The 17,744-nt window shown below is 53.3% G+C and overlaps 2 protein-coding genes across 2 annotated transcripts in view; one reads left to right on the top strand and one right to left on the bottom strand.

Moving 5' to 3' along the window:
• Positions 1 to 1,448: 1,448 nt before the first annotated feature.
• Rgr (retinal G protein coupled receptor) lies at positions 1,449 to 9,966 on the bottom strand. Its single transcript, XM_004641249.1, has 7 exons — positions 9,885 to 9,966; positions 9,407 to 9,563; positions 8,052 to 8,173; positions 5,678 to 5,831; positions 4,283 to 4,400; positions 1,972 to 2,085; positions 1,449 to 1,571 (listed from the first exon to the last, which is right to left on the bottom strand). Exons 1-7 carry the CDS (start codon positions 9,964 to 9,966, stop codon positions 1,449 to 1,451), a joined length of 870 nt encoding a protein of 289 aa, XP_004641306.1.
• Positions 9,967 to 13,303: 3,337 nt separating this feature from the next.
• The window catches only part of Lrit1 (leucine rich repeat, Ig-like and transmembrane domains 1), an 8,670-nt gene continuing 4,229 nt past the window's right edge, over positions 13,304 to 17,744 (top strand). The window contains exons 1-2 of the mRNA XM_004641221.1: positions 13,304 to 13,425; positions 16,553 to 17,019. Of these exons, the coding sequence (XP_004641278.1) occupies positions 13,304 to 13,425; positions 16,553 to 17,019 (589 nt within the window). The remainder of the gene's footprint in view (positions 13,426 to 16,552; positions 17,020 to 17,744) is intronic.

Raw genomic sequence — 17,744 nt, 5'->3', positions numbered from 1 at the left:
TGTTTTGACTGTTGCCTTTTGGTCATTAGTGCAAATTTTCTGCATTGTAATTACTGTATTGCTTTGTATTTCATGTTTTTTATACCTGACTTCAGAGTTAAGTATTTATCCACCAAGTATTGCAGTCACCTTTCTCTTATTGTACATGCAATGTAATAATATACAGTTTTGGTGCTTAACAATATTCCTTTTTTTAATAAAGGGTATTTATTTGGATTTAAAAAAAATAGTTGGACATACCACACCCCTATAGGGAGGGAACAGTCCTTTCCTTTGGAGACAGCTCGCCTGTTTGTCCGTGAGTGCAGAGCAAGGTCCTTTCCTGGCCACGGTGTAGCCCGTGTGTGAGCCCTGCCTGCCTGCATTCCAGGGCAGACAGGGATGCTGCGTGCCCAGGGGCATCTTGGGAGTTAAGCGCATGCTCCCTGATTTCCTGTGTCTGCAAACCCAGGGGCAGGTCCTAGGTCTCAGAGACTCATCCATGCCCACCTAGCCCCCCAAGTGCCTGTTCCTGCTCTCAGCTGTCTGTCTTCCTTCACATCTCATGGGGCCTGGCCCTTCATCACTCTGACTGTCCTTCCCATTTCCTCTGGGTAGTGGGTCTCACTGGGACTCTGCATCTGCCACACCTTGTCCCCTAGGTACTGCCTGTGTGCATTCAGAGGTGGCTGTCCCTGCATTAATGTCACCACCCAGAACACCCCCGCCCACTGGCTCTATGGAGGACACACAAGGACAGAGCCACTGTGCGCTCTGTACATTGTCGTCATGAAGGAAGACAGCCTGGCAGAGCCTCATCTTTTGACATCTGGTTTTAAATAAATTGTTATGATTTTCAAAGCTTGGCAACTAATCCCAAAACATTTCTAAGCAACACACAGGCCAAGCCCACACAAACAGAGGGCAGGCGTGATTGACAGCTGCTGGCATCTGCCTCTCAGGGAGCATATGACATGCAGGTCCTGCTCTGATCCTTTCAAGACATGACGCTGTCACCGTATCTCACAGGCCAGGGCACAGATGTAGGGCCAGAAATTGAAGTCCCTGGTGCCAGATCATGATTTAATAAGCAGTGTTCAGAGCCCTAGGGCATTTCCTCATTTCTGTGTAAGACTCCGGGTCCCTGGAGGCCATGGCCCAGGCTCCAGATGGATAGCTTGGTTTCCAGGAGCATTTCCTATGTGCTTGGTGTGAACATGTTCTCTAGTTCCAGTCTGGAAGTCCATGTTAATATCTTTAGGATTCAGGCAGCTTGGGGTGGAGCATGGCTGTCCAGCATCCCTGAGCCTCCCTCCATGAGCTGCACGTGTGTCTGAACCTCTGTGCCCAGCCTGGGGCCAGGCTCAACTGGGACTGGGAGCTGAGCTCAGGGACTTCACTTCCAGGCTACGAGGCCTCCTGTTGCTGTGGCTCCATGGGGGACGAGCAGGTCTGGGGGCTCACTGGGCTCAGTTCCGCTTGCTCCTCTGGAGCGAGAGGCACTGCCAGGATCCCCTGCTGCCCATCTTTCTGTCCAGGGCATAGTTGATGGCATTGATTGTAGGCACTGTCTTGGCAATAAGAGCAGGTATCTGTTGGGCAGAAAAGTCTGGGAATGATGTTTCAAAGCTGCTGCTCCTGTCCCTGCTCCCACTTCATGGCTCCAGTTCTTCTTTCGCTGCAGCCCACAACCATCTCTCCTTTCTGCAGCCCCTGGGTTGTCCCTGAGTCTCTGGTGACTGTGCCCAGGACCACATTCCCATCCAGACATGCACACCCCTGCCTGCTCACAGAATGTGCGTCTTGTCCACCCTCTGGCTGTCTTTCCCCATCATCTCTACCCGGGGTAGCCCAGAACGTGAGAGGAGGCAGACAAACTCTCTGTGCAGTCTGAATATTCAAAGGAAGAAAGGAAAAAGGAGCCAGCAGGAGAGATGGAGTGACCCAGAGAGACAGAGCTGGACAGGGTTCTGGCCGTGGCCAAAGCCATACCATCTGCAGTCTGGGGGAGAGAGAGCTTGCATCGGCGATGGCTGCATAGAGGTACAGGAGGGCATAGGGGCCCCAGCCGAGCATCAGCGTCCTGGCTGGCCGAATGCTGCTCACCTGGGGAGAGAGCACATGCCTGCTGCAGGTGGCATTGCTCTGGCTGACCAAGCCTTCTCCACTCAGGCAGGGAGGCCAGGCCGGCACTCAGCACCTCCAAGCTGCATGGGAACTGGGGACTCGACCAGCCTCGCTGAGGATTAACTCATATGACTCCAGGCCTCAGTTGCCTCATTTGTAAAATGACCTGGTGATACCTGGTTTGTATGGACAATGGCACAGGAGTCGGGCAAGATGACAAGAAGCCTCCTTTCAGGGCTTTGTTCCTTCAGCGGAATCCTGGGCTCTGTGACTATGTGCACAAAGGTCCCAGGCTGTGTTGCCCTGATATTTGAGGCCCAAAGCCACCTGTGGCTTCAGGTACCTGGTGATATCACCTGTGAAGGTCTAGGATTTCACCCAAGAGAAGCACCTAAGACACCCAGGAGAGAGTGATGCTAAAGTACCACCTGTGACCAGGAAGGGGCGAACGACTTGAGCTCCAATTCCAGAACAGAGTAGCCATGTTCCTGTTCTCCCACTGGAATACTAAAATGCTGAACCAAAATACTACTGCCCCTTTTCCCATTGACATGTCTCTCTTGCACAAAGAAGGTGATTTAAATTGAAAGAGGGCATTTTTCTCTTCAATGTTGGATTTTTAAAAATATGTTGATTGAAATACATTTTTTCTGTAAATTGTCTTTCATTCTGATTTTTTTTAAAAACAGTGCTTTGCATTGCTGGAGATAAAGTGGGGATAAACTGGGTCTCTATGGGAGACCATGTCATCACCGGAAGTCATTCAGCTTGAACACAGTCCTGGGGCCATGGTTGGTGAGGTGCACTAACGCCAGAGCTGTGGCTTAAAGTCAGCAGGAAAAAATGGGGTGTCGTGGTCCCAGCTCTGTGTCCTGGTTGATTGAAGCTCCAATAAATATGCTGACTTTGGAGCTGGACAGGGGATGGGGTGAACAGCGTGGGAACAACCTGGAAGGTAGAGCCTTCTCAAGTGGGGATCCAGGAAAAGGGACCCTCAGCTTCCCTCTGTGACCTCAGAGGAATAAGGGTCACCAGCTAACATACACACATTTGCAGAATGCATCCCACTTGATGAGAAAAACACAATGAAGCAGTGGGTTGGGTCTTTTTTTTTTTGTATTTAGTGCAGGATCTACAGGGTCTCACTACACGGATCAGACTCATAGTGATTCTCCTGCTCTCAGCCTCCCAAGCCCTAGGATTACAGGCACGTGCCACCATGCCCAGCCTAGTGGGTTGGGTCTTAATGAAAGGAGTGCACCCTGTCTGTACCACAGTTGAGCACTTGGGTTGGTTGTGGAGACCCTGGCCTGGGTTTGGACCCATGTTGCTAAGTGTGGCCCTTGCTGCTCACTTAGCTGAGCCACTGGTACCTCAGTCCTGTCTGTGACACAGGGATGGAAAAACTTCCCTTGCTCTGAGAACGGTCACAAGGATGAAATAACAATGCACATAATGTAATATTAGCATCTGGGTTTTTTTTTTTTTAGAAATAAATCTTTGCAGACAGGCATGGTGGTGCACACCTATAATCCCAGTGCTTTGGAGGCTGAACTAGGAGCATCACCATGAATGCAGGCCAGTCTGAACTACGGAGCAAGACCCTATCTCAAACAAGTAATAATAAAAATAAAATAAAATAAATCCTTGTTGTTTGTTAGGACTCATTTGCTAAGTTGTCCAAGTAACAGAGTGAAAAGAAAATTGTATGAAGGGCATATTGATGCAGAAATTTGAAATGGTCAGGGGGCTTATTCTGAGACATCTTTTTCCTTGGACAAATGTGCTGGTGGGTGCAATTTTCTTTCGTGGGTAAAAGCCTGTGACTGCGATTAAAGCAAACATCTTGGAGCAATTTAAAAGTCACATTTAAAGGGCCCAGGTTTTTGTTTTTGTTTTGTTTTGTTTTTTGTTTTTTGTTTTTTTGTCCCAAGCCTCAAAGACTAGAGAACAAAAAAGTAAGAGCATGGACTGAACCCTTTGAGGAGCCTCTTGGGGTTCCCAGGATGGGGCAGTCTGGGCCACCCTGGTCCTGTTGCCCAGGCTATGGCCACCCGCTCAAGCTGGCAGGCTCTGCACAGGCAGAACTGATGTCGCAGATCCAGAAGCCCTGGGTAGCTGCCCATCACTGTGGTGTTCTGAGAGGCTCATGCTGCTCCTGGAGCCAGCGCCTTACCTGGAGGTGGCTGCTCCTTGCCAAGCGCTGCTCTGTGAGCTGGGAGGAAGTGAGCGTGATGAAGAGGGGGACCAGGAAGTTGAAGAAGGCCATGGTGAAGAGGAAACTGGTGAAGTTCCTGCAGGTGGGGGCAGAGCAGCAGGGGTCAGCCCTCCGGGATGGCCAGCTGCCGCCCGGGCTCCCGGCCTCTGCACCGGACACTCATGAGTGTGGCCACTCCTGGTCCTAGCTGAACTGTGCCCTGCAGCCAGGCACTATGGGAGCTCCTGGTACTCGCTGTCAGGATCCTGGGCTGAGGCAGCAAGCAGCCTCCCTGCTGTTCAAGTGTTCAGTCCTGCTCTGCTGCTTGTTCCCTGAGCCTGAGAAATGGGACACTCTCACTTGGGAAATGTGTCCAGGAGATGACGAAGGCACCAGTGGACCAAGAGCAAGGAAAACCCAAGGGGGGGCTTGGTGCAGGGATTTGTAAGGAGCTTGTGATGACAGGAAGACACTGGACCCTGTGTTACTGAGGACATCACTTAAGGGACCACAGAAGTGCTGGGGATTAATGGAGGGCAGGAGGGCTGGCCAGGGAAGTGGGAGTGCCATGCATGACGGGAAGACTGTCCAGGTGCACCGTCGAGCTGTCCACCAAGAAGGGCAGAAGGAAGGACTTCCAGAAGCCCTGGGCCCCAACCTGGCTGTGCTGTCAAGGGACACTCAGATGAGACAGGTTCTCCAGGTGGCTTTACCTGGGAAGCCTGTCACTGGTGGTAGGGGCTACATGAGCCAATGCCAAGTGACAGAAGACTGCAGTGTGGCTCTGGTGGAGACAAGAGGGGACTGGAGTCCATGTGACCTTTCCCAGGGTGACACCTAAAGAGTTTGCCAGCCCCTCTCCTCCCTGGAGCAACATGGATGGGGCAGCAAGAGAACTCAGCCTCCTTGATACTGGGGACCGCAGTGCGTTCACGCATTGGCTCACAGTAGGTGCCGGGAGAGTCCCGACCCTGATCTCCATGCTGCAGAGGTACCCAGCCTTGATAAAATGATGACACTGTTTGAATCTGCTGAACTAATGGCCTAGATCCCTCTGGAAACCAATGAAGCTGGCACTCACTGTACTGGAGATGCCTGGGCGGGGGCAGTGACTGTTGCAGCTTGCCCCAGCCAGTGGCTCACCGTATCTTGCAACCTTCTTGGGCTCAGCCCAGGGGGCCCATCCAAGTAGCAGTCATGTCCCTTGGGCTTTCCCCAGGCGCATGCCAGCATGCAAGGTGACACTGTGACTGAGGGGCTGGGAGCGTCTGGCAGAGGTCCACCTTTGGGTTTCCTGCAGGGTGATCCTTATCCCAGGGACTCAAAGCTACAATCTTCATGGAAGGGTTTCTCAAAACTGTCCCTCCACCTCACCTGTCCCCCTTGGAGTAGTCCAAGGTACAGCAGGTCCCCAGGGGCTCATAGTCATAATGGCCCCAGCCCAGGAGGGGCAGCGCTGCCCAGAAGATGGAAGACAACCACACGAAGAACACCAGGGGGACGGCTGTGCTCCATGTCAGCTGGCTGCCTGCACAGGGCAGAGGAGGACGGGCTGTAAGCAGGGGTATCAGTTGATAAAGTGGAAACAGTGGGCTTTGTGGACTCACAGAGGAGCCCTAAGCCCAGCTCTGATTCTTGGTGGCCCAGGCAAGTTAGGGGTTTCTCTGAGTCTCAGAGGCCCCACACGAAGAATGATCATCCCCACTGCAGAGGAAGCCACAAGGACAAAAGCAATCGGGAAGGAGAGAGTCTCCCAGCAGAGTCTGTCCCGTCTCCTTCAGAGAACAGAGAGAAGGAGCAATGACTGAGGTAGAGGCGATGGAGGAGGAAGAGGAGGCGCAGGCCCAGACTCACCACATCCTCAGCTCCTGCTCCCAACACCCTGAGACATTGGCCCAGGATCTCAGCGCCGTGGGCAGAGGCAGGTTCCAGCAGTGTCTTGGGTATGGCCTGAGGGTCCTCCTGTCCCCTCTCCGAAGTCCCTTCTGTCCTGCAGCCTCATCCAGCCTTCCCTTGCCATGCTTCCTCAGACCTGGCATCCCCAGCCCTTTCACCCCCCACCCCAGCCCCACATCTTCAATCTGAGTTCTGCATAGACAGAGTCTCCTCAATGAGATTAGTGCACTTGTAAGAAGGGACGTGAGAGAGAGACAGCTCACTCCTCTGTGGGAGAACGCAGTCAGAAGGTAACCGTCTGCACCCCAGAATCTGACCGTGCTGGGCCATGATCTTGTTTTCCCAGAATCTGGAAGCGGAAGAAAGATATCTGCCTTTTACACCACCTGCACTCCAATGCTTTGTTAGAGTCCCCCAGGCTGATGAAGGCGCCCTCTGCCTCAGCTCTGGACACGATGGTGAATGTCCTCTTTGACCATGGGCAGTCTGTCCTGAATCAGAAATCTTGACCATGGTCACATGCCCAGGGCCAGTGGTAATGGAGCAGGTGACTTCAGGCTCTTCTCTCCATCACCTGCCTTTGCCCTGTTTGTTGCCCAATTCAGAGCAGGGAGGCTTTGGTCTGGGGCCCTAGAGTGAGGTTAACTGCTCTGCTCGGCTCTGGAGAAGCCTCTGGCTACTGAGAAGGTGATGTGTGCATGTAGGAGTGTGTGCATGAGTGTGCAATGCATGTGTGTGTGCATGCATGAGTATGTGCATTAGTGTGTGATGCATGTGTGTGTTCATGAGTATAGGCATGCATGTGTGTGATGCACACTAGGCATTCCTGAATATGCAATGGTCCAAGTGTAGACATGCTGGGAAAGGTGTGCCAAGGCCACATGGAGAGGAGAGGAGTGTCCCAATGATGATCAAAACCATAAGAAAAAGGCACCATGGGGCTGGAGCAGGTGGAGCTGGGAGGGTCCTGCAGGGTGGTCACTTTGCCCTTGGGCAGCAGCAGGCTCTGGAGGCAAAATGCCACCCTCAGTCCTAGCCCGGCCCCTACTCTCCACTAGATGAACTGGTCACCTTCTCTCTGCCTCTGTTTCTTAGGGTCCAGCCAGGGGACCTGTGAGGCCATTGGGGCACAGGGCAGGAGATGGGGAGGGTAGGGTAGGTTTAGGTTTTTGTTTCTTTGTGGTACTGGGGACTGAAGTGAGGATCTTTGCACCGAGCTGTCTTCAGCTCTTTTAATATTTTAAAAGGTTGAGCCAGGATCTTGCTAAGTGGCTAAGTTGCTTGGGAGGGGCTCAAACTTGTGATCCTTCTGCCTTGGCCTCACAAAGTGCTGGGATTACAGGTGAGCACCACCATGCCCGGTGAAAGCATTTATAAAACTGTAATGGGTATTAAAATTATAAGGACCTTAAGCCTTCCTATAGTGGAAACTATAGGAAGTTTTTAAAATTTTTATAAAAGAGTCACTTATTAGACGAAATACCAAGGGAAAAAAGGGACAGATGGAACACGCTTAGGCCAATGGCAATGATGGCAGTTGACAATGCCGTTTGGGGTAGCTGCACTTGGGTGGGCTGCACGCAGCATTGCCATCCTGGAGACTGTGGGAAGGGTGGGTCCCGGGGCTACACCAGCTGCATGCCCATGTGTGCACAAACACACACTCCATCGCTCTGTGCCCCCAACAGTGCCCATCTACAAGCGCATCTTCTTCATCTACAATCTCATTGATTCTCAGACTAAAACTATGAATGTGGTTGTTGAAGGTTTGCAGAGAAAACAAGGCTTGGGGCTGCCCTGCCTGCCTCCCTCCCCTCCACCTCCTTCCTGCCTGCTGCCGGCCCCCACCTACGTGTGCAGTAATGCTGGTGGCGACCCCAGGCAAGGGCTGCAGTGCCGCTGATGCTGGCCAGTGCGGTCGTAAAACCCTGGAAGCCGAGAGTCTGGCAGCGTCTGGAGCTGGGTGGCCAGTGCCTGTGGAGAAGGACTCTTAGTATCTCCGTTTCCCCTGAAGGCCTCCTGTGAGGCCATAGAGCTAAGTCACCAGGGGCAAGTGATGCCCCCATGTCATGCCCAATCAAGGGTCTGTCTACATCATCAGGAGAATTCATGCTTACATTGCATTTTACTTATTTAAAATTTTCTTTTGTGTGTGTGGTACCATGGATGGAACCCAGGGACTTCCCACCAAGCTACATTCCCAGCTGTGCAAAATTGTTTTAAAATTTTGAGACAGTCTTGCTAAGAGGCTAAATTTCTAGGCTGGGTCCCAACTTGAGATCCTCCTGCCTCAGCCTCTCAGAGATCTGGGATGACAGGAATGGCCCACTGTACCTGGTGGCGCACCTTTATTTTACAGGTGGGGAAACAGGTTCAGAGGGGAATGGGTACTGAGCCACAGCTGCACAGTGGATGAACGCAGATAGAACGTCCCTTCTCCACAGCCTCTCGTAGGAGGAGGGGTTCTCAAAGGTTCAAACCCCAGGATTGGTCAGGCAGAGCGACCTCACGTGGTGGGTGCAGCTTCACTGTGGTGCTGCACAGCACAAGGGAAATGTTCAGTTTACTTAAAAAAAAAAAAAAAAAGTCTTAGCCAGGCAGGTGTGCGTGGCTGTCATCCTAGCACTATGGAGGCTGAGGCAGGAGGATCACAAGATCAAGCCCAGCCTGGACAACTTAATGACTTAGGGAGATCTTGTCTCAAATAAAAGAATAAAAAGAGGCTGGAGTTATGAGTTGGTGGAGAGGCCCTAGGTTCAATCACTAGGACTGCAAACAAACAAAAGAAACATGAGTCTTAGGAACAGATCTGGGAAGAAATGTGGGAAAACCTGACGCACAGTAGTATTAAAGGCCAGCCAAAACCCTATTTGCTTTTACCTATCAGTGGCAAGCGTTGCCTTGAGTCATCGCAAAGAATTAAAGTCACTACTTCCAACTACCCACAGGAGCCAAGCAGGTGCCACAACTCACAGCCTAGCATCAAGCCCAGGCCACTTGTCACTGGGCTTGGGCTCTTAATCCCTGTCCCCTGGCCTTCTCTCTGGTCAGATTTGAGCCATCCCTGGGTCCACAGACTGTCCAGGGATAATCCGGAGTTCCAGCTCAGCCTGGGCAGCCTGCCTGCTTCTGCCCTGGGGACTGTTTTCTATCTGTTGGGAAGAAAGGCCCAGGCTGGGCTGCCCAGGGCTGGGGAGGGGGTGGTACCGGAGGAGGATGGACACAGCCGCGATGAGGGCATTGAGGCTGAGCCCGCCATCCGCCAGGGCCAGGCTCAACACGAGCAGGTGGCTGGGGGTGCGCAGCTCCGGGGTCTTCCAGAAAGAGGCGACGGTCAGGCCATTGAGGCTGAGACCACAGAGCGCTGAAAGGCAGAGCGGGTACTGGCACCAGAAAGCAGGCTGCAGCTCAGCGCTGCCCTCTAGCGTCTCCACCTGGGGACTTGCCTCGCGGGTAGCCGCCGGGCTCCCCCTGACTGGAGGTTGGAAGCCTGAGCATAGGGCATCTCTCCCACGCCTCCCGACCTCAGCCTAGGCCTCCATCCTCGGGATCCTCTCCTGCATGCTGCGCCCATGCAAGCAGCCCTGAGACAGCCCCTGGGTCCAGGCCCACGGAGCCGCAGCCCAGGGACATGCCACTTGGCTGCGGCTGGGTTCTGTCCCAGCCCAGGCCAGGCCTGGCTCACCTTCCACCAGCAGCACTGTCCCCACGGCCAGCACCTCGAACTCCCCAAAGCCGGCAGGCAGGGCCCCCAAGGCGGCAGCCATCCTCAGCCTCCCTCACTGCCAGCGCCCCAGATCTCTGTAAGCTCCCTGAGCCTGGCCTCTCTTTTTTAAAGGGCAATCACAGGAGCAGGCACATGGAGATTATCATGCCAGATCCCGTTTCCTCTCCCTTCCTCCCCTCTGTGTTACCCTCTTGGCCCACACAGAAGGGACCCATTCACCGGTTACACAGTGCAGTCTTTGTGAGGCTGGAAGGGTCCCTGGCTCATCTGTGGCTGCCTGGTGGGGAAGGATTAAGGTCAGGGCTGCACAGGGCCACAGAGTGTGGGGTTGGAAGAGTTGTGTAACCACCAGGGTGGCAGGGTGTGAGCTACAGCTGCCCTGCAGAGCTGGGTGGGAGCCAGGCCATTTGGGTCCACAGCTGCTGGGAAGCTGGTGTGGCGTGGTGTGTGTATGTATGTGTATGTGTGTGTGTGTGCATGTGTGTGTCCACAGAGTTCATGGAATCACATGTGAGCGCTGGCAAGGCTGGGGAAAAGATGACATTTGGAAAGTCACCTGTGCTTCCTGTCTCCTATACAGCCTTTGAGGGTAAAAATTTCTCCCCAGAAGCTGGTGTGGTGGGGCATGCCTGTGATCCCAGCACTCGAGGAGGCTGAGGCTGAGGATTGAAATTTGTAGACCAGCCTGACAAACATAGTTAACTATTGCTTAGCAAGATTGTGTCTCCAAATAAAAATAGAAGGGGCTGGAGGTGAATCTCAATGTGAAGGCTCTGGGGTCAGTTCCCAGTACAAAACCAACCAACCGGCCTGGGATGGTTTTAACCTATGAGTGGCCCCATGCCCTCAGCCTCTGCGTGTGAGGTCATGGTGGCTCCCTTGGCAAGTGGTCCAGAACACCTTCACTCAAGTGAGATGGAGAAATGGAGCCCTGAAGTCTCTCAGCCGACAGCTGACTGAGGTCCTGCCTTGTGCTATGGGACTTCTGAGATTGCTGGAGCAACTCCGTGGGGTTGATGCCATTATCCTGTGGTCTTAGCAGAGGAAAGTAAATCTAAAGATGTACGAGTCAGCCTGCAGTCCCCCAGCCATCCGGGGACTGAGTGGAAACAAAAGCACACCTCAGGCTCAGGCCCTGGGCCCAGTCACATGACACATTCTTTCTTGAGAATGTCCCTTGCCAAGGCAGTTACTCCTGTGAGTCACCAGGTAGAGCTAAACCTCATCAGCGTCAGCACACACACTCGGCCTAGGGTCACCTCCTCCAGAATTCCTGCCCTTTCCTGCCAGCTCATAACACCACTAAGCTTTTTCCACGCCTATAAGATTGCAAAAGATTCACACAAGAAGGAAAAAAAAAGCATCAACATTCGCAGCTCCAGACTGCCATTACCCTCGCTGTCAAAGTAAGAAGCATCATCTCTCCTAATTTCGTCTCTTCTCAGTTGAGCAAGAGGCAGCCACTGAGATGGATCTGTTCCTCCTGATCCGGTGCTGCAAGACCACGATCTTCACAGACACCAAGCAGTCAAGCACGGAGTTGGCACTGAAGCGTGTGGTCCAGGGCATCCTCCAGCGGCCATCAGGTGAGCGGAGGCTGTACAAGGACGACCAGCTTCTAGATGAAGGCAAAACACTGGAGGAGTGTGGCTTCACCAGCCAGTAGCACGGTAGCAGGCCCCAGCCACGTGGGGCTGCCCTTCCTTGTAGATGACGGCTGGGAGCCCTGCACTTAGAGCCCTTCTCCAGCCCACTGACAGATGGAAGAAATGGCCTGAACCAGGTGGTACACACATGTAATCCCAGCATCTTTAGGAGGCTGAGGCAGGAGGATTGCAGCTGGGAGTCAACCATGATGTTCAGTGAGATACTGTTTAAAGTAAAAAAAAAAAAATAGTGGTGGTGGGAATGTAGCTTAGTGCAAAGGCTCTGAATTTGTTCCATATACTAGAAAAAAATTAAAAGGCAGCAAAATGAAAACCATTTTGCAGGGCTGGTCTTTTAGTGTGGTGAGGGGTATGGGTATAAAGGAGAATGTCCGGGCTGGATTTTCAGGAAAAGGGAGGACTAGTGTCTCCTATCAAAACAATGTTTAGGATAGATATACAGCTACTTTCGCTTAATTCAATGAGAAGAAAAAGGTGTACTAATAGTGTTTGGACAGGATATCCTGTCTGCTTCTTGTACGATGGATAACCACTAAAAAGATAACAGTGTACAATATATTGATTATTGAAACTGTCCTATTAATCAGCTTTGAGTCTGTCTCATTCATATTTGTTTCTCAATAAAATTAAAATTAAAAAAACAATGTGACACCAGAGGGTTGTTGTGTGTGTCTGGGGTATTCCCTGTCGGGGGCCATGGACACCAAGGGTGGGAACCTCCTGAAAAGCTGAGGGACCCAGGCTGGGCAAGGTGGAGCAGGCCCCAAAGCCTTGAAGTGGAACATGAAGACATGGTTGAGTCTTCTGCTTGGGATTGGCCTCAGTCTGCGTGGGCACCTTGAGTAGATTTTGTAGGATAGGGTTAGGGAGAGGGGGGACAGGCGAAAACTGTTCTCTGGAGGCCAAGAAGATGATGACTCAGTAGAAGAAGTGCTTGCCTTAAACGCAGGGTCCTGAGTTCAATCCCCAGAACTGCAAAAGAAGAGAGAGAGAGAGAGAGAGAGAGAGAGAGAGAGAGAGAGAGAGAGAGAGAAAGAAAAGAAAAGAAAAGAAAAAAAGAAAGAAAGAAAGAAAAAAAGAAAGAAAGAAAGAAAGAAAGAAAGAAAGAAAGAAAGAAAGAAAACTGTTCTCTGAGTCCCTCCTCTAGAGCTGCGGGACTGGCTCCTCCTTGGAGATGGGTGGAGGGGTGGTCCTGTGCCATGGGAGACACCCCAGCCTGGCAGAGCCTCTTACAGATACCATGTGTGGGGACGGGGTGTCCACAAGGCATGCCAAGGAGGCAGTAGTTTGAACAGCTGTTCTTCGTGACCCCAGGAGTATATCTCTGAGGACTGCCTGCAACAGTAGCAGCTCCTCCCAAACAGGCCCTGTGCGAACCTCAAAACGGCATTTTCTACTTGCAAGAGATGTGATTCTCCAAGTCCTTTCTTGAGGCCGGAGTTCAGTCTTCTTCTTTCCCTGCCTGGACACCCTAGGGAGCTCCAGACGATGGGGTTTCTACCCCGCCCTCAGGCCCCGGCCATCCAGGAAGCGCTAAGCTGCTGAAAGCTACAGCTGGGGCTCCCCTCCCTAATCCTCAGTCTGTCCCCTGTTTATCTGATGGCCCCTGGTGTGTGTGTGGGGGGGGGGGGCAGCAACTGGGTTTCCTGGGCCAGTGGGAAGGAGCAGTCCGGGGCAGGCCCCTGCCCGGCCAGCGAGGAGCCGGCAGTCATGTGGGTGGCTGTGGGCATGCTCTGGCTCCTGGCTCTTGGGGAGCTGCCCCAGGCCTGGGGTTCCTGCCCCACTCAGTGCAGCTGCAGCCTCCACATCCTGGGTGATGGCAGCAAGTCCAGGTATGGCCCCTCTCCACAGTGTGGAGTGCAGGGTGGTAGGCTGACTTGGGAGGGGGCAGGGGGCCCCAGGGGAAGCAGGCTCCTTAGCCCAAGGCTGGGTGAGAGCTCTGTTTCCCAGGCCCTGGAAACCAAGAAGACTGCCCTGGCCAGGAGATTCTGGGTCCTTTACCTATGTGGGGGCTCACAGGTGTTTCTGGAAGTCCTTCCTGTGCCTCCTGTGAGGCTCCTGGTGGAGAGGGGTCCTGTTTCAGTGTCTAGGAAGTCTTCTGCGTGCCTCTTCCCTCTCCCCTCTTTCCTCCTTCCATTTCATCACCCTCCCTGGGTCTTCCTGCCCCTTCCACTCACACTGCTCTTTCTCCCTGCTGCCTCCCTGCCTCCCAGTCCCCCACAGGACCTCCTGCCGCCCACGCATGATGTGGCCACCTGCCTCATCCTGCTCCTCCCCTGTGGGTCTTCACTGGCAGCCCCAGGAGTGCCCATTCCATCCAACCATGCTCCCTCACCCTCAGGCTCCTCCTAGATGTTCCACACCCACCCTACCACCCTATAAAGCCCCTTCCCCTCCTTAGAAACTTCCTCAGGCCACGGTGCTTTGCAAACCCCTGCTCTTCTACTACAATTCATTCTCTTGCTCTCTTCAACTACCTGCAAAGCACTTTCCCTCAACTTCCTCAGCTAGTGATCTCTGCCTTTCCTGCTCAGGCTCTGGCCCATGGTCTCGCCTATCATCTTCCTACCCTTTATTCCTGCCTAGACTGGTATGGGGGAGCTACTGATGGTTTGTCATCAGGCAATAATGCACCCAGAGCCACCTCTTCAATGATCCTGGCAATGGGTGTTGGACTGACTAGCAAGGAGGGGAGGGGGCAAATAGGGAGCAATCTGAAAGACAGGAAACCTCATACAGTACGATCCGCGGTCCTGGTGAAGCGAGTGTCTGATGCTCTAACTCGTGTGGAGGGCAATGGTCCTCTCGTGAAGGGTGTACAGGCTGCGGTCAGTGCTACAGGGGGCTCCTCTCACAACCACAGAGAGCACTGGCCTCCACGTCACACAGCATCACAGAATCCATGATGGAAGTGGTCCGGGAATTACGGAATTGTGACTGTTCCTAAAACTCTTGCCACTGGGGGCTGCTGGCAGCAGTTATCTTTCGGATGAAACTGAAATTCCAAGGGTAGTGTTGGGGACCCTAATGTCAGCTGGTGGCTATCCCCTCCCCGAGGCAGAGCTCCTACAGTGGTTCCATCCACTGGACAGTCCCCAGGTAGATATGCACCATCCCATCCTCATGGAGCATCCCACATGGGGAATGAGGCCAGGCTGGGCTGCCGGGGGCCGGGATGTCCCAAGGCCCAGGGGCACAGACTGCCTTCCTTCACACCTCAAAGGCCTCCTCACACTCAGCTCTCATACAAGCTTTCCTCTCTCTCAGGCCCTATCCTGGCTGCCTGCCCTGTCCCCACCAAGTATGTCCCCAGGGACAACCAGCTCGCTGCAAGAACTCAGGCCTGGCAGAGGAACAGATGTGTTCCCAGTGCATTTTGTGCCCCGTTTGCCCCATCAGGAGCTATGCTCTGGCTTAAGTTGGGTTCTTTCCACTTTGACCACTTTCTCTGCAGCCCACAAAGTGTTTTCCTGCTGGCTTCCTCCCTCTGTGTGCCCAGACTTCTCAGCTGCAGACACCCAACCTGCATTCTCATCCCCTGAAAAGACTGCTTCCCTCAGGGCTTCCCACCTGAGGTATACGACAAGCTGTCATGGGCCCGGGCCGAGGCTTTTATTCTCTCCTGAATGGCCCGCCACTTGGTAGGAGCCTATTCTTTATCTGATGAACATGAGTGCATGGGAATCTTTTGAGGCTCCCTTAAAGAGAAGGAACAAGCCCAGCCCAGCACGCTGAGCCACATGTGTGTGTGTGCGCGCGCATATGTGAGCACACCCATTCAGCTGGTAGCTGCTAGCTTGCAAGGCTTACTGTCGGGGTGCCCTGATCTGACAACATACAAGATATCATGGGAAATGACCTCTTTTAACAAAGCATGTGTGACACCCACCCCCAGCTGGGCAGAGAAGCCTTGCAGATGAGTCGACCCTGCCTGAGGTCGGGGCCCTGACACCGGCTGCAGGATCCCCATCTTTGGGGAATGGTTCTTGTCGTCTTACCCCATGTGAATGTGCAGCTGCCCTGCTGGTGCAGAACACTGCCCTGGATTCTACGCTCCTGGGGACAGGACTGGCTCCTGGTGCCTCTGTCCTCAGCTTTAGACCACACATGACAGACTCAGGTGCGCAAGGCCATTGGCAGGAGGGGCCAAAGGACCTGGTGTTGTGGCCCTCATCTACCCAGCACTGAGATGAGGAACAGATCTGTAGTGCTGGGCAGGGACTGGCCCTGGGGAGTGGGCCGAGCTTGTGCGTGAGCTCACCTGCCCCTACCTGGCCTACGAGGTGGCATCCATTGTCACAAGGAAACTCAGGGAACAAGAGATGTCAGGACACATAGCCATGTGTAGAGCCCAACTGTGACCCCTCTCTATAGTGTGGCCACAGGCCAGCCCTTGGACACTGTGACCCTTTCCTGGCTCCTGGGGTCAGGAGAGACCTATAGCACTGCTGACGTTTTGTGCTACTGATAGATATATTTTAAAATTGAAGCAAACGGGGGGGGGGAGTAAAAAGTATTATGTTCATATTACAAAATGAATGTAATTATGTATCAAAAACATTTACTAATTAAAAAAAGAAACTATAAGAAATGAAGAAAAACCGAGACGGTCACACAGATTGAGGGGTGCTGTTCACATGGGGCTGTGACTCTTTGCTCTCAGGGTTGTGGGCACTACGGACTATAACCGGACTTGGCTAGGTTTTCCAAGTCTTCTGGGCTAGAGAAGACCCTAAGGGACCCTCCTAGAGAAAGGCTGGTCTCCAAAAGCAACTTCCCAGGGGAACCAGTAGGCCACAGGCCTGGGCCTCTTCAGAGTCCACCGCCCCTAGGTGCAGATATTGGGTCTCTGGAGAGGCCAATCCTCAGGCCCCATAAGGGAGGCGGGGGAAGGGGATGGCGACCCCCAGCTTGCAGGACCTGGGATGAGGGGTCCCCCGTATTTCTGTGTCCATGCAGGACTGTGGTGTGCAGCGACCCCGACATGACCTTGCCACCTGCATCCCTCCCCACGGACACTTGCCGGCTTCGCCTGGAGCGCACCGCCATGCGCAGGGTGCCAGGCGAGGCCTTTCGGGCTTTGGGCCGCCTGGAGCAGCTCTGGCTTCCCTATAACGCGCTCGGCGAGCTCAGCGCGCTCATGCTGCGCGGCCTCCGGCGACTGCGCGAGCTGCGGCTGCCCGGGAACCGCCTGGCAGCCTTTCCCTGGGCTGCGCTCAGGGACGCCCCCCAGCTGCGGCTGCTGGACCTGCAGGCCAATCACCTGGCCATAGTGCCTCCCGAGGCCGCGCGCTTCCTGGGCAACCTCACCTTCCTGGACCTCTCCAGCAACCAGCTGATGAGGCTCCCGCAGGAGCTGCTGCTTTCCTGGGCGCACTTGAAGAGCGGGCCCTTCCTTCCCGGCCTCCATGCCAGGCTGGTCCTAGGTAAGACACGGCTGTGTCCTCCACGTGGACCCATCCTGGTGAGCCCTGCGGTCTTCAGCAAATTTCCAACCGACTTTGGATCTCCATTCTTTGCCTGGAAAGTGGAAACTATACTCCCTTTGAGAGCTGATAGAGGGAGACCTGCAAGGCACAGACTTATGGGTCAAACCCCAAGCCACACTGTGCCCAAGCTCACGTTCCAAGGTTTAGGGAAACAGAGACGCAAGTCTCCCTGCTCACGCTTCAGTGCATTGGCACCGCAGAGCAGCTGGTCTGTTTCTCTGGCCGCCCTGTCCCTAGCACACTGGACTCTAAGCGGGTGAGCCTGGCCCCTTTTCCTGCTTGGGGCCTTGCCTGTCGCGAGGGGGACAGGGCCGCAGACCCGGAGAGCTGATTTGAATTGTCCAACTCAAAGGTGAAAATGTATAAACATTTAAGACCTAACAGAAAAGACTAATGATCCCCTTCCTACTCCAATCTCCCTCTCCCAAAAAGATGGCCTTTCTTCTCACATGTATTTATAAAGTACCTATCTTTTACAAAATACTTAGGCAAACAAATATACATATATACAAGGATACACACAAATATGCATATAAATGCAAATATGTGCGTGATTTAAAGTTATTTGTTTACAAAACTTTTATTATATATTATATATTATCTTTCTCATCCAATCATATATCTTAGAGATTTTCTAAGTTACTGCAAATAGAAAAAGCTTC

Source organism: Octodon degus, unplaced genomic scaffold (assembly GCF_000260255.1).
Source record: "Octodon degus isolate 3935 unplaced genomic scaffold, OctDeg1.0 scaffold00132, whole genome shotgun sequence".
NCBI classification, from domain to species: Eukaryota; Metazoa; Chordata; class Mammalia; order Rodentia; family Octodontidae; genus Octodon; species Octodon degus.
This window is presented reverse-complemented; position numbering and strand designations above follow the sequence as displayed.